This window comes from Rutidosis leptorrhynchoides, chromosome 10 (assembly GCF_046630445.1).
Source record: "Rutidosis leptorrhynchoides isolate AG116_Rl617_1_P2 chromosome 10, CSIRO_AGI_Rlap_v1, whole genome shotgun sequence".
NCBI lineage: Eukaryota > Viridiplantae > Streptophyta > Magnoliopsida > Asterales > Asteraceae > Rutidosis > Rutidosis leptorrhynchoides.
Genome location: NC_092342.1, coordinates 135,686,147 through 135,701,003, shown reverse-complemented (window position 1 = coordinate 135,701,003; position 14,857 = coordinate 135,686,147). Strand labels below are relative to the sequence as shown.

The window sequence follows — 14,857 nt, the reverse complement described above, 5'->3', positions numbered from 1 at the left end:
GTTGATGGCCCTATAAATAGGTCCACTTGGTCCTTATTTCAATCATAACTTCTCCATCAAATTCACATTACAACACACACACACACACACTAATAGTTTTTAGTTATTTTCTAGTTACCGCGAATATTTCTATGATAATCTGAGACCTTGCGAATAAAGAGACACATCTTGTACGCTACCTGATCGAACATGTATTTGTCACAAGGAATGAATACATGTTGATTGCAAAGGATAAGCGTTTAAGGAATTAATGGTTTTAACTCTGGTTCGGTTTACCGTTAATAATTTTAATCTAGAAGATAATCTAGGTAGGTTGGTTAAACCCTTAACCACATGTTAGCAAATAAAATCAAAGAGTTCGAAACACATTACACATACAAAAATTTACTTTTGAAAGAAATCTCATATGATTCGTACTCTTATCATTATTTAACGTAATAGATCAACATAAGTCTTCAATCTATAGGAGCAAAATAGATTTGCCACATTATCAAATTATTCTCTCAAACACTAGCATTATAATGTATTATAGCAAATACCATCCATCAAGATGACATAACTTAACTAGGATCGTCACACACTGGTAGAACATAGTTCGACCCTCTTGTTGAATATGTATCATTGACACAAACTCCTCAAGTGGTTGAAGTCAAAAAAGCCCTTCCCGGTTGACGATTCGCCAAAGGTCCATGCCTTCCAAGAAGCTGCAAAATAATACACACATCTAATGACACCATTTTATAAACGAGTACATTTTTCCTATTCAGGTTACCCGGGAAAGTTGTTTACCCTATACGCGGCCTAACGACTGTCATTTTATAAATTGTTTAAAGTTAAATTTTGTCAAGTTGGGATACACTTGATACGTTTTTTTCTTTCAAAACCAAAAACATCTGACCCGTTTGACCCGTTTATATTGTACTAATTTTCAATGGTCCTACTCGGGCCATTTTACCATCACTACTTTGAACCAAGAACATGTGACATACCTTGGCATTGACACCATCGGGCACAATCCGATTCTCAGCCTTCCACCTAACGTAATCCTGGCGGCTAAACTTCGTAAATCCCCTAGAGATGACATTTGCACAATGGTTACACGATTTTTGCAACTAAAAGCATTATATTTTCAACACATTCAAAAATAAAAATTTAAAAACTCATACCATTTCCTACTAACAATAATCTTTTGACGACCCGGAAACTTAAACTTAGCACGACGTAGAGCCTCTTGTGCATGTTGACCATTATTATCCCTACATCGAACCGAAAGAAGCACTTGACCAATATGAACACGAGCACACGTCCCTAGTGGTTTCCCAAATGCACCTCTCATGCCCGTTTGAAGCCTATCGGCTCCGGCACATGACAACATCTTATTGATCCTCAAGACATGAAAAGGGTGGACTCGAACCCTCAAGTGAAACGAGTCTTTCCCTGCGTGCTTAGCCATGTACTTGTTGCAAGCGATTCGGGCTGCTTCAAGTGCCTCACTTGACACATTCTCTTTTTCCCAACTAACCAAATGAACACAAAATGGGAGTTCATCCGCACCCTTCTTTTTCATCCCAACATCGTAGATCCGAATCTTTGGATCGGGTACACCACGACAGAATCGTGATTTCGGGTATGGTTTGTTTTTGATTTGGCGATAGCATCTTGCTGGTCCTGCATCACAAAAAAATAAAAAATATAATAAAAATAAAAACGATTTTTTTCCCCGATAATTACAGGGGTGTTAGTTTGGATTAGCAACTGTTATCAACCATCTGTCTCACTTCTTACTTTTAATACCATTAAAAAAAAAAAAAAAAAAAATTCAAGAGAAATACTATAGATATGAAAATAAATTACTAAAAAAATCTAAACATGTAGATCAAATTAAAATGACGAAATTAAAAAGGTAAATTTGAAACTTGTAAAATCGCTAAAACTATAACTAATTTCTAGAACGTACGAACATTCATGATTTTTGTCAAAAAAAATAAAATAAAATAAAATAAAATAAACCAAACCGTGAGCTGGTTGATCAAAATCATAGAACCAACAGAAATTTTTTCACGAATATATACAAATGTTCATGTACTTGAACGCACAACTTCATATTTTAACGGATTATCCCAAAAATATTTTAGGGGAATTGTAACATTTTCTTTTCATTTTTAACCAATCAACATTATGATAATTACATACTATATAAGATTAGATGCTTATAACGAAAAAGAAAAATAATAACCAATCTTAGTGTAATGCTTTCTCTATGTTTAAATTTAACTAGCAACATATTTAGGACCGTATAGAAAGGTTAGAAATGATCGTTGAAATAAGCTAGTTATATCGCGTACATATGATGTTATTACAAGATTAAAAAGAGTAACTTACTTCTTCCCATGTTGATCGATGAAGCAGAATTTTTGTTCGATTTGTGTGGCTTAAAACCACAAATATATTGGCGAAGAATGGAGAAAAGGTTGACGATCAGAAATACTCGTTCAAGTAGTTAAAGAATGAGTAGTACATAATTAACGAATTTTCTGGAAAGTTGGAATAAAATTGAAATTGAGTGGTGTGAAGCTACGATTGGTGTTTGATATTAAGATTAGATTAGATTGGTGAAACATGTCATGTGATGATCGTAGTTAGAGTCTTGTACGTAATTCTAACATTGTTTTGCTATCTTACTTTTTTTTTTTTCTTTTTAATTAATTTATCATCTTAAATAGTTGTGTAACCACATATGCTCACTGCAATTTGATGATTGATCGTATGGTGTGAAAATTATAATTATATAAGTTCATATTCATTGATCAATTCTAGGATTATAATTCAAGTGACTCTCGAAATTTTTTCGATACTATTATATTAGAATGCTACGGAGTAGTTTTTTTTAGACATTAGTTTGGGATTACTCAGGAGACTAAACCACTCACGCGTTCATCTACCGTAGTTGTATAACCCGCTCCCAACTACTGCCTTGGAGGAAACCCGGACCAATCCGAGGGCATGGCCGGTAAATCCCCCCTTCCCGATGCCCCCTCACGAAGCGAAAGGCGACCTGTGTGGATATAATTCAGGTCAGGGATGACATTGAGTGCAATGTTGTAGCCCAACGGAATCGAACTCCTGACCTCTCTCTAAAAGAGGCAGACCACTACCAGTTCAACTACAACTCAATCTTTATTAGAATGCTATTTTAGTGATAGTTTACCTAAAAAATATAAATGCGAAAAGTATATGGAGTAAGTAGTATAATTTAGTGGCGTATTATACAATTTAAAATAAAAACTATAAATATGAAAAATATATGGGGCAATAAATTTAAATTTAGTGGTGTCCTATACAATTTTAAAAATATTTTCTACTAAAATTTTTTTAACTACTGGTGTCCCGTGACCCCACGAGTCTCTTCTTAGATTCGCTAATGTTCATATTAGTTCATATGGGTACATTAGGACCAATTTGCGAATTTCTTTTAACAACAAACACACGGTTTTTTATTATTCATGATGAACTCGAACTCACAACTTTAAAGTTGATGAATTCCCTTGATACTACTAGGCAGAAGCCCCCTCTAGTTATTTGCAAAATTATTTATTGCTTCTCATTTGACAGCTCGTTTACATAAATTTACTTCCTCCGTTCAATAATAAGTGTCATGTTTGACTTTTCAATGTCTTAATTTTAAATTTTGATCTCAAATATTTTCATTTATGTTATATAGTATTTGATGAAACTTATATGAATAGATTCGGTTTTAAAATGTGTTTTCATTGATATAAGTTTCATCAAATATCAAATATTATATAATAACAAAGAATATTTGAAGTCAAAATTGTAGAGTTAAAGTTAAGACATTAAAAAGTCATATAAAACAGTTATTATCGGATAGAAAGAGTGACATTTCTCTTCTAGAGGAGTAAAAAAAACCAACGAGGATTTTTCTCTCTCTCTTGAAACTAATGCCCCGATCTACTTTTTCATATCTTCATCGGATTTTTTAATCTTCACTTTCTTAACACCTTTGACTTGTTATCAAGTTTTGTAGATCTTTGACATTTTTTAACATCTTTTTTACCTGTTATCAAGTTGATCTTTCAACGATTTTTGCAGGTGGTTTGTAGATCCTTGGCAGCCTTCCTCTCCGACCACCGGCATCTCGCCGGTGGTTCGGATTTCTTTCTTTCCGTGTCAATAAAGTACGTCACATCTCTCCTCTTTTCTGAACTCTACAACCCTTTTGGTTGGATCCCTGGTTTAAGGTCAGTTTTAGGTTTGATTTGCTGATTGTGACTGTACGCGTGTTATGTGTTGAAATCCGGCGAATGACGGTGGTCAGGCCGTTGCCGGTGGCTTCTGGGGTAGGGGGCTGCTGCTGGCGACCCTCGGTGGTTGCTAGCAGAGGTTGTCGGCAGGGGCGGAGCCAGGATTGGTGGTGTCACCGGTTAAAACTCAAAAAAATTTTCACTAGATGTCTTATTTTAGTGGTGTCACTAAAAAAAATTTACACTATCCAGTGGTGTCACATGTTAAAAAACCATAAATTTTTCCACTACATCGCGTACTTGAGTGGTGTCACGTGCCCACCCTGGGCTCTACATAGCTACGCCTCTGGTTGTCGGTTCCTTGCTATGGGTGACGGTAAATAGAGGTTAACGGTTGTTGTTGCCATTGGTGGTTGTTTGAGGCTATTAGTGACTGTCAGCGGCTGAACGCGACTGTAGGTCGAGGATGCTTGTTGACTGCTGCCGGCTGTCGGCGGCGACCTAAGATGGTGATACCGGTGGTTGGTTGCTGTTGGTTGTCGCCGGCTTTTGCTGGTGGCTGCTGGCGGTAGCAAGCTGCTGTTTGCTGACTGCTTGAGTCTATGACTGCTTGAATTTGGGGGTTTGTAAATGTCCTTAGAAAATTTGGAGATGACCGGCTACTTTATGGTTTGGTTCTGCATTTGGTTCTGATTTGTTGCGGCTGGTTTGGTTCATTCATTCCATTTTTTCCGTCGTCGAGTCTTTAGTGGGCTTGATGTTGTTGCCGTCGTTGTCTACTTTGTTGATTTCGGTAACTAGGCTTCGGGTTAGGTGTTCTTGGATTGCCCGATGAATGGTTTAGATTGGCGGTTTCTGAGGATGAAGATGCGGGATTGGATTCGGGGCTGGGTTTATGTGTTTGTAGTAGGCTTAGGTATGGTGGTTTCGTTGTTGTTTGGCATTTCAATTGTAATTCATATAGTGCTCACTCTGCATTTAATGTTGTCGTTCAGTGTGTTTAGAACTAATAGAGTGAAGGTCATTTGAGTTTTGGTAGTTTGTTACCATGTACTCCAATTACAGATCGTTATGATTTGCTTAATGTAGCTTCACCGGAACCTCTGTTCTATTATATATATACATATTAATATTAATATTAAATATTAATATTTTTGCCAAAAAAAAAAAAAAAAAATCGGATAGAAAGAGTAATAGGTTTGTGTGGTGTTTGAGTGTGTTTGTTCAACATAGTAGTTTTTGTAATCGGGTATAGTTTAATATGAGTGTCAACTAAATCGTATGATTTATCTATGATTTATCAATAAGATACAACTGAATTAGATATTTTGATCTTTTAGATTTATTTATTTTCAACTTTTTTTTTTTTTTTTAATAAGTACACATTTAATCAACGCACAAGAAAATTAAAAACTAAAGAGAATTGGAATATTAAAAAAAGTTGTGTAAAGTTAAATTAGGTGTTTATGGCATCTTATTCGATTCCTGGAAGAAAAATCTATCATCGATATGATATTGTTTCAACTTCCAACTTTCTAACTTTCAACTTATTTTCTTTTTTTCCATTTATTTTAAAATTTAAATTTTGGTAAATTTTATAATGGGTAATAACTAAATTACTATACTATCTAATAGACAAAAATGATAAATAGTAATTAGTGGCATTTTCACCTTTTTTTATTTTAATTAAATTTCATTACACCAACAAAGACTCCCACACTTTTTCCAAATATTCAATGTCAAATAACCATTTTCATAAAAAATCTTAAATAAACTCCACCCAAATATTCAACGGGTCATATCTTCTCGCTCGCAACGAGTTAAATTTTTTAACTCGAAATAATTTTAGGAACACAATGTCATTAACTATACGCAAAACGAACGCTTTTTAAAAAACGCAAAATATTTGGGGTACTTTTCATAAACGTTGATTTTTAAAAGTCGATAATTACATAGCTAAACGCGGAAATGGACTTATATTGTTAATTTAAACTTACATTTAAATCTTTCACGGGTTATACCTTTTAGTTCGACTCGAGTTGCGCTTCAACGACATCATTCTTTAACAAGAAATAATTTTAAGCGCAACAAAATACATTGAAAACCGAACCCCGGCGCGAAACGAGGTTTCAACAACTAGTTACTAATCTAATTAGCTAGCCCGGCCCGTTCTAAATTAGGCTGCATTTGAACTTTTTCATCTAAATTGATAAGATGTGTTGAATAATAAGGTAGACATATTAACTAACTCGTACTGATGAAAAAAAAATTATGTATATAGTTCAAAAGCAATTTAAGTCACATGTGCCAGGCAACAAGTGTTTCAACATATTTGTGATGGACAAAAGCTACTACTAACTAACAACATTTTCTAGATCACTTTGTTTAACCAAGTAGGCGTTAGCCCGAACGATATGAAAACCTGTGTTGACGGGTCCACATCCGTGAAATAAACAACACGGGTTCGAATCGAAGTTTTCTCCAGAATTCTGTTATGGTAACAAGGTGCATGCCGTAACCCGCAAGACACTCGGTTTAATTCAAAGCACATTGTACGCGTTTTGAGACGGACCAATTCAATTCCTTTTTCCTTTACGAAGAACCAAACACGTTACAGAGTCTCTCAATCATCTGATTCCGCTAAAAGTACGAAGTTCTACTTCAATCGTTAATCACATAATCCGTTTCAAGATCATTCATACAACCAATTCCCTCGTAGTCCTAAAATTTGGTACAATTTTATCTAATTCGCTAAATTTCTTTACTTTTTATATTTTTACGATTACCAGTGTTAACTATATTTCAAAGAGGAATATTCATTTGAATCCATAAATTAAGTTGAGATCAAAGGGACCAATGAGAGCGTGACATGTCGCGCGAAATCACATGTGATTGAAAAAAATTCCAAAAAAAATTTATTTTTTAGAAAAAAAAAATTTTAATTTTTTTTTTCGAAAATTTATTTATCGAATTTTTTTTTCTATAAACACATGTGATTTTTTTGCAAAATCACATGTGATTGAATTGTACAGTCACATGTGATTGGATTTGACATGCATAATCACATGTCAATCACATGTGATTGTAAAAAAAAAAATTCAAAAAAAAATTTAAAAAAAATTGCAAAATTTTTTTTTTCGAATTTTTTTTTTAATTTTCTTTTTCGAATCACATGTGATTTTCGCGACACATGTCGCGCTCTTATTGATCCCTTAGAGTTTAAGTAAATTAATGGATGCAAGTGATTCCAACTCGTATTTCAAAATCTGAGTGATGTTTAAAATTGTTTGTGATTTCGTTTAAATAATTCAATTCAATGAATGGGATGTGTATTATTTGTGGAGTTGGAATTTAACCTCTTTTAATTTCCTACTAGTGAAATGACCCGTGAAACTACGAGTTGTTTAAACGAAACAGTTTAATTATATGTTTTAGGTATTAAGTGACCGTAAATGCTAAATTCATTTAGTTTAATGACCCGTGAAATCACAGATTTCGACTAAGAAACTTTTCGTTGTTTTTACAAACATATTGATATATTTAACTTGGTCAGAATGAATGAACTACATTTATTTTTCCATGACCTTCTACAATTTTCATTACAATTACTATTTTTCTTGTCATAAAAGTCTATATTACAATATTTTATTTAGACATGTGTTTTGTATACATATGTAACGTAATTAATTCTGTAAAGAGAACTCATATTTGAATAATATAATAAAGTTTCCTCTAAAACTGAATATTTATATTTGTAATAACAAATCTCTATTTAATTTTTTTTTAAAAAATTTAAAATACAATTATAATATGAAGATTGTACAATATGCTTCAAAGTTTGTACATATGTTCATGAGGTGTTTTGTAAAAGATTGTACAGTTTGTTTTAAAGTTTGTACATATGGTATTGGTGATGTTTTATAATAAAGTTGTAGATAATGCTTCAATTATTGTACATATGACCATGAAGGTTTTTATCATAAAGTTGTACATAATGCTTCATATATTATACAATGAACATGTTAATATTTTTATCAAATATAAGTAATTATTTTAATGACATCATCATTAAGGCTTAGAAATTTTTTCTTTATTTTTTGATTTTTTTTTAAGATTGAATAATCTTTATTTATGAAATTATTTGATTTTAGAAATTATTTTAATGACATAATCTTTATTTTTAGAGATTTATATGATAGTATAGATAAAATTATTTAATCTGATTATTTCTTTACTTTATAGGTTATCAGCTTTAAGTAATAATCCACATTTAATTAATGTTTAAAATCTATGGTTTGTTCGTTTCAATACTTAATATACATGGATATGTTTGAGTTGTGCAGTTCGGATTATGGAGGTTCTACATATCAATAATGCGAATTTGACCCGTTTGACCTAGGTGACATTTTTGATGTGTTTTGACCCGTTAGAGATCAAACATAACATTGACTGCTGCATTCTGAAGTTAATGGGTTAAATTTCTACCTCTACTTTATACTGCTATAGGAGTTACAGTTGATTACTTATGAGGGATTGTTTGCAGTGTTTATGGCCTCTAAAAGTTTTCGTGTAGAAGATATCAGTCATTGGTTAGGTGTTCCAGCAGCCTTTTACGGAGTATAAGATTGGTATGTTCATCTCTCTCTCTCTTTTTTTTTTTTTTATTGAACATGATGGTATGTGGATGCATTTATTGTCATGGTGTCTCCATTTCTATTTGACTTAATATAAGTTCCAAAAGATATAAAACAATAAAAAGCTACATTATCAAACTTTTCCCCTATCAAAAGCCCAATCCAGCAAATTAATTGAAAAGGTTTGATTCTTATCAGTTGTTTCATACATAACATCTCCGTACACCTCCACCTACACCTCCAATTTTCAAAATGTCATCGGTAACGTCTCTTTTTTTTTTTTTTCCCGAGATCTTAAGTTCATCTCGTTTTTTTCTTAACCTCTTCCATTATCCTTTGCTTCTGATTTTCAACCTAGAGATCTCCTTTTCTGATTTTGGTTTTCACTTCCATTTTTTTGAGTTGCCCACCAAGTGTTCGACTAATTGTCTCAAAGAGTTGAATGAACTTGTTGGCCTTATGGTGAGCCATTAATGACCTCCTTAACATCTTGATCAAGTACAGTACACTGATCCTTGTAAAACGTTTAGCTCGTTGCAAAGATGGCACCCTTTCTCTCTCAAAAGTTCAAACCTTCATACCCAAATTCAATCTCAATCACCAACCAAAACACAATCCATAACAACAACAAACCCTTTCACCATAATAATAACAACAATTTTCAGTCATTCCTGGAAAAATCAACTGTTTATTTGGGTGGTTTATCAAAATTCACGAACCCCACTACTATCAAAATCCTACTACAAAAACATGGATCTATCCAGGGACTCTCATGGAAACAAAACCGTTCCTTTGCCTTTGTTAAGTTCGAAAACATCAATCAAGCCTCCAATGTTATTTCAAAGATGAAATGAAGGATTATTAATGGAAGAACTCTCTTCGTGGGGTATGCGAAGAACGACCTAGTTATCACACGAGCTGCAACAGAATCTCATCCTCAATTCAACCACAATGGAAATCAACAAAACACAAATCCACCTAAACGAAACATCAATTTAGTCGCTAATCAAGAAACATGTGATGCGCTTTCTTTAACAGCAATGGTCATCGATAAGATCCCAATCACTGCTTTAAAACTCTTCAAATGGTTAAAAAGCAGGTACATCGCTATTAAATCTGTCTCAGTTTGGGGTACATATAGCTATATTGTTCAATGTGCTGACAAGGATAGTTATCAACGTATGACAATGGGCCCAAATTTGAACGATTTAGAATTCCTTGAAGTGATTCCGATGAGTAAAAGGAAGAACACTTTTTTTAGAATCACAAAGGTAGGAATAAAAGGCATTCCCTATGATTGTTGTTCACCCAATTGCACTATTGAAGCTGCAAATAATTTTGGGAGAGTGCTACACATCGATAGGAATTCGTATAGTCTTAAACAACCTGATACTCTCTACGCTATGATTAAAGTTAATGATCCAGGGTTAATTAAGTGTTACACCCAGGCTACTGTTTGTAATGTTACACAATGCAAGCTATGGATCGAAGAAACAACCCATGAAGTATCACCTGATCCGGTGAGTGATGTTTTTATTGATGAATATAACGAGTTGTTGCATTACACGTGTAACAATTTTGCAGAAAATTTAGACAACAATGTTACACAAAATACCGTACCGGATGTCAAATCACCGGAAAACAACATGGAAGAAGGAGAAATAAATATTACCGTTGAGGATGAGTCTTGCTTTCAAACTCCTGTCAAGTCATCCAAGCCAGAAGTGGTAGTATTACCAAAAGAGGTACACTACTCTATGGAAAAAGTATCAAAGGCTATAGTCATTGAAAAAGAAAAAGAGGCAGAGGTAATCAAAAGGACTTTGTTTACTGCCAAAAAGCATGGTACAAACCTCAACAAAGTGGACCAACTTGATAGGTCACTTTCGGCTACAGATTCGTTGGCCCAAGATATACCTTTTAGTTTGAACAAAAATGACTATCCTACTCTTGATAACTCATCACCAAAAAACCCTTCCAATTCCAATCATAACACTTCTGCAACTAAATCGTCCACCAAAGCCAAAGACACTTTCGCTTCCAAATTAACAGAATCAAGCAAAACAAACGACAATGAACAATGTTTAGGAAGCAATTGTCGTTCTTCATGTGAAAAAATTAGAGCTCGTTGCTCTCATATAGAGAATCCCGACGGTCTTAATGCTCAGCCATCACTCGTTGAAAGAAAGAAAAAGGCAACTACCAAAACCCATTCATGGGTTGATGATATTCCTAATATTGCAGACTTCTTCGATACCACCAGTGAGATCAACCACGTTGTTGGACAAGTGACCAATCCAAAAAAGAGTAAGACAAACGGGCAGTTGTTCGGTGCCAAAAAATTGACTTACAAAGAGGAGATGCAGAATTTTGATGTGATCATGAGAAATATGGCTGAAGATGAAGCAGTCACGTCTACTCCTAAACCATGAGGATCGCCTTGTGGAACACCCGCGGCCTCCGAAATAAGTCAAGATGCTGGATGGCGGGAAGGTCAGGAGGCCTTGTTTCAATATGGAGGTTTGATTTCTTCTCCTTGATTCAATGTTCAATGTTGGAATTCAAAACATTGGATTGCAATAATTTTGAGCGAGCTTCAGTAAAGTTGTTTAGATCACCCGCCAACATCAATTCGTTGCAAACAGGATGGAACCTGCATCTATGCTCTCCTCTGCCTCTTTACGAATCCTTCAAAGTTGCAGAGCTGCTGTCATTTCTATCGAATTTTAGTCTCAATGATGTTGATTCTGAGCAGGTTACATGGAGTGCTGCTCTGAACTATTTCTTACTCCGTGTATGATCCTGTTCGTAGTATTATCCTTTCATGTTATGTATTTAGGATTTTGCCTCTCATTGTATTTTCATCTCATGACCGAGCAATACTCCGTCATTGTATCTTTTGATTGTTCTCTTCATTGTTTTGATGAAGTTAAACAGTCCTTTCAATGCATTCCTTTTTTCGCCGTAAATTTTTTTTTGACTTAATATAAATCTTTAAAATAATAATGTTATAAATAGAAATTATTCAAGTTTAAAAATAATTTAAAAATAAAAAAAATTCTAAGCTATTAATGATAATGTCATTAAAATAATTAATTATATTTCATAAAAATATTAATATATTCATTGTATAATATATGAAACATTATATACAACCTTATGATAAAACACTCACATGACTATATGTACTATATTTGAAGCATTATGTACAACTTTATGATAAAACATTTCCATGACCATATGTACAAATTGTAAAATAAATTGTACAATTTTTTACAAAACACCCAATGAACACATTTACAAACTTTAAAATATATTTTACAACCTTCATATAATAATTGTATTTTAAATTAAAAAAAAAATTAAAGAGGCATTTACTATTACTAATAGATATTATTAAAAATATAAATACTTAATTTTAGAGCAAACTTTATTATTATTATATTTTTTTTTTGGGTAAGTGAGGAAACCCTTTAATGATACGTATAATGATCCGTCTCAAAATAGGCAAGCATTTTGGCAAAAACTATGCCTGACACTACGCGTCCCGGATTGCCAACTCCTTTTCTCGTCATCCGTCTGACGTCTTCCCGGATATTCCATCATGATAGACAAATGGCAAAGCTAAGAACCTGGATGACATACACGCAACCGGTATCACACAACCGGTCGAGATAATCATAACCAGGCACCGCAAAACCAGTCATCATAATCATGACCGTGAAGAAACACTTGGCAAGTATTTAGGCGAGACCCACCCGGCTAGACTGAGAGCACTGTGATGCCTTAACCGGAATTAACTCACCAATACCACTGTCTCGGTCTTCCAAACCGGCCTTAATCGGAATTAACTCACCGATACCACTGTCTCGGTGTTCCAAATCGACACGAAGGCATTCCCGGGACAAGCGCGTTGTCCCGGAACAGAACGCATTGTCACGAGGTAGGCACCCTGTCCCGGAATGACCACTTGGTCACGGAGCAAACAAGCATGCAAGTCGCATGCCACGTCCGCCCGCAAATCTAGGGAAGTTCGTTAGGATCTGTTATTCCCATGAAAGGGACAGGTGCCACGTCACCCCTCGGGATTGGCAAAGTTCGTTACAACCATGAAAGGGACACGTGCCACATCATCATTCCCTCCAATAACATCTATAAATACACAAGTGAAATCCTTCATTTGGACAACACTGGATGCATAAACGTTACTCTGCCAAAATCAATGGCGACAACGTCACTCCAGTCGTTAATTTAATTCCGATCGGTGCTCCGATCACCATTCGAGTTAATCCACGCTAAGATATTAACGTATTCGATTCCTATCGAATAAGGTTAATTCAATTGGTTGTGTTACGCCCTTGGAATCCAGATTCCAAACCAGGGTTTGCACAATTATTGGAGTTAAAACAATCAACCTACTCTTTTTTCCAAATTAAGCACTCAAACCCGAAATCTAATTACACTTAACGATTTTGGTTTGATCAAATGGCGCCATCTAAAGGTACGAAAAACACACTTAAACGAAGTAGCGAAACGGCAAGCAAGAAAGGTACGAACGACGATGTTCAGCCACCTTTGAACAAGGGAAGCTCACCACCGGTGGAACCACCTCTACCTCAAAAGCAGTCAATCGCTCACATTCATTCCGGCGACGCGTAGGGAGACGAGATGAATGTCTCGGATGATGATGAGGATACACACGAGGGATCACCGCTCAGTGGAGATAGGATGAAACTCGGCACGCTTAGTCTTAAAACCGATGGATCAAGTGGCATCGGATCGTCCCAAAATGACACCGACATGATCACCAAAATGATCTCCGTCGACGTTAAAAAGAAAGTAATCGAAAAGCTGAAGTCCATGCTGAACGATAACAGTCTAGCAGAGAGGCAACAATCCCAAACTCTAGACGTTCTGAAAACTGGTCCGATGCTAAGCATTGGTACGAGAAGTGGGGGTGTTAACAAGGATGCCGCAAATGCATGGTTGACCGAGCTTCTCGTGCAAGCTGCGCCGCCGGCATACAAACATTCCCTGTCACAACCCGCCGTCCAGGGAACAACACTTGAAAATCTCTTCGCATTAATCACCGGTAACAAAGCAAAGCGACCGGTTGAGACGTCGGCTACTAGTCAGAAGTTGTGCGAACGAATTGCCAGCTGCACACTTTCCATCAACATTGTCATACCGGTCACTTTGGGGGTGTATAACGACACTACAGACCCGGATGATTTCCTACAAATCTTCGAGGGCGCCATGAAAACTCAGCACTGGAATGACGAGGTAGCGTGTCATCTCTTTCCGACGGTGCTACAGTCGGCTGCCAGGGAGTGGTTTGCAAAGTTACCACCTAATGGAATCACTTGCTTCGCGGACTTGCGAGAAAAGTTCCTCATGCAATATCAGAACCTCCGCCGACACACGTATACGCACTTGTATGCTCATGAAATCCCAATGTATCGGGGAGAGAAGATCGAAAGCTTCATCACAAGGTACATGCTGGAATGTCAGAAAATCCCAGGACTCCCGGAAACACAATAGATTTCCGGATTTATCACATGCCTGGACAAAGACACACACTCGTCACTTGTCTCCGAACTCCGTTGGAACATCCCGGGTACATTTGCAGATGCCGTAACGGTAGCTAGGCAATACCAACACTCGGGAAGGGAGAGACAGGCCGGGTATCATCGAGAAGAGAGGAAAAGAGAAGAAGAGAGAATAAGCGAGAGCAGGCACCGCCACGACAGTAGTAGGCGCAGCGAAAGCCACAACAAACATCACAACAGTCACGGAAAATGTCACGATAGCCATCGGCATGACAAAGGCAGCCGGAAGCCGTACGATAAAGGGTCCCTAATCGACAGCCTCTCCAAAACTCCAAGGGAGGTACTGTTAACAGAGCCTGTGAAGGCAAAGTTTACTCCGCCGGCACCGCTGGAAAAACGTGACGGTCAAAAG

The 14,857-nt window shown here is 35.9% G+C and overlaps 1 protein-coding gene across 1 annotated transcript; it reads right to left on the bottom strand.

The window, feature by feature from the left end:
* Positions 1–387: 387 nt before the first annotated feature.
* On the bottom strand, positions 388–2,628 carry LOC139872194 (large ribosomal subunit protein uL16-like). Its single transcript, XM_071860030.1, has 4 exons — positions 2,383–2,628; positions 1,167–1,668; positions 990–1,071; positions 388–704 (listed from the first exon to the last, which is right to left on the bottom strand). Exons 1-4 carry the CDS (start codon positions 2,390–2,392, stop codon positions 636–638), a joined length of 663 nt encoding a protein of 220 aa, XP_071716131.1. The 5' UTR covers positions 2,393–2,628; the 3' UTR covers positions 388–635.
* Positions 2,629–14,857: the final 12,229 nt, after the last annotated feature.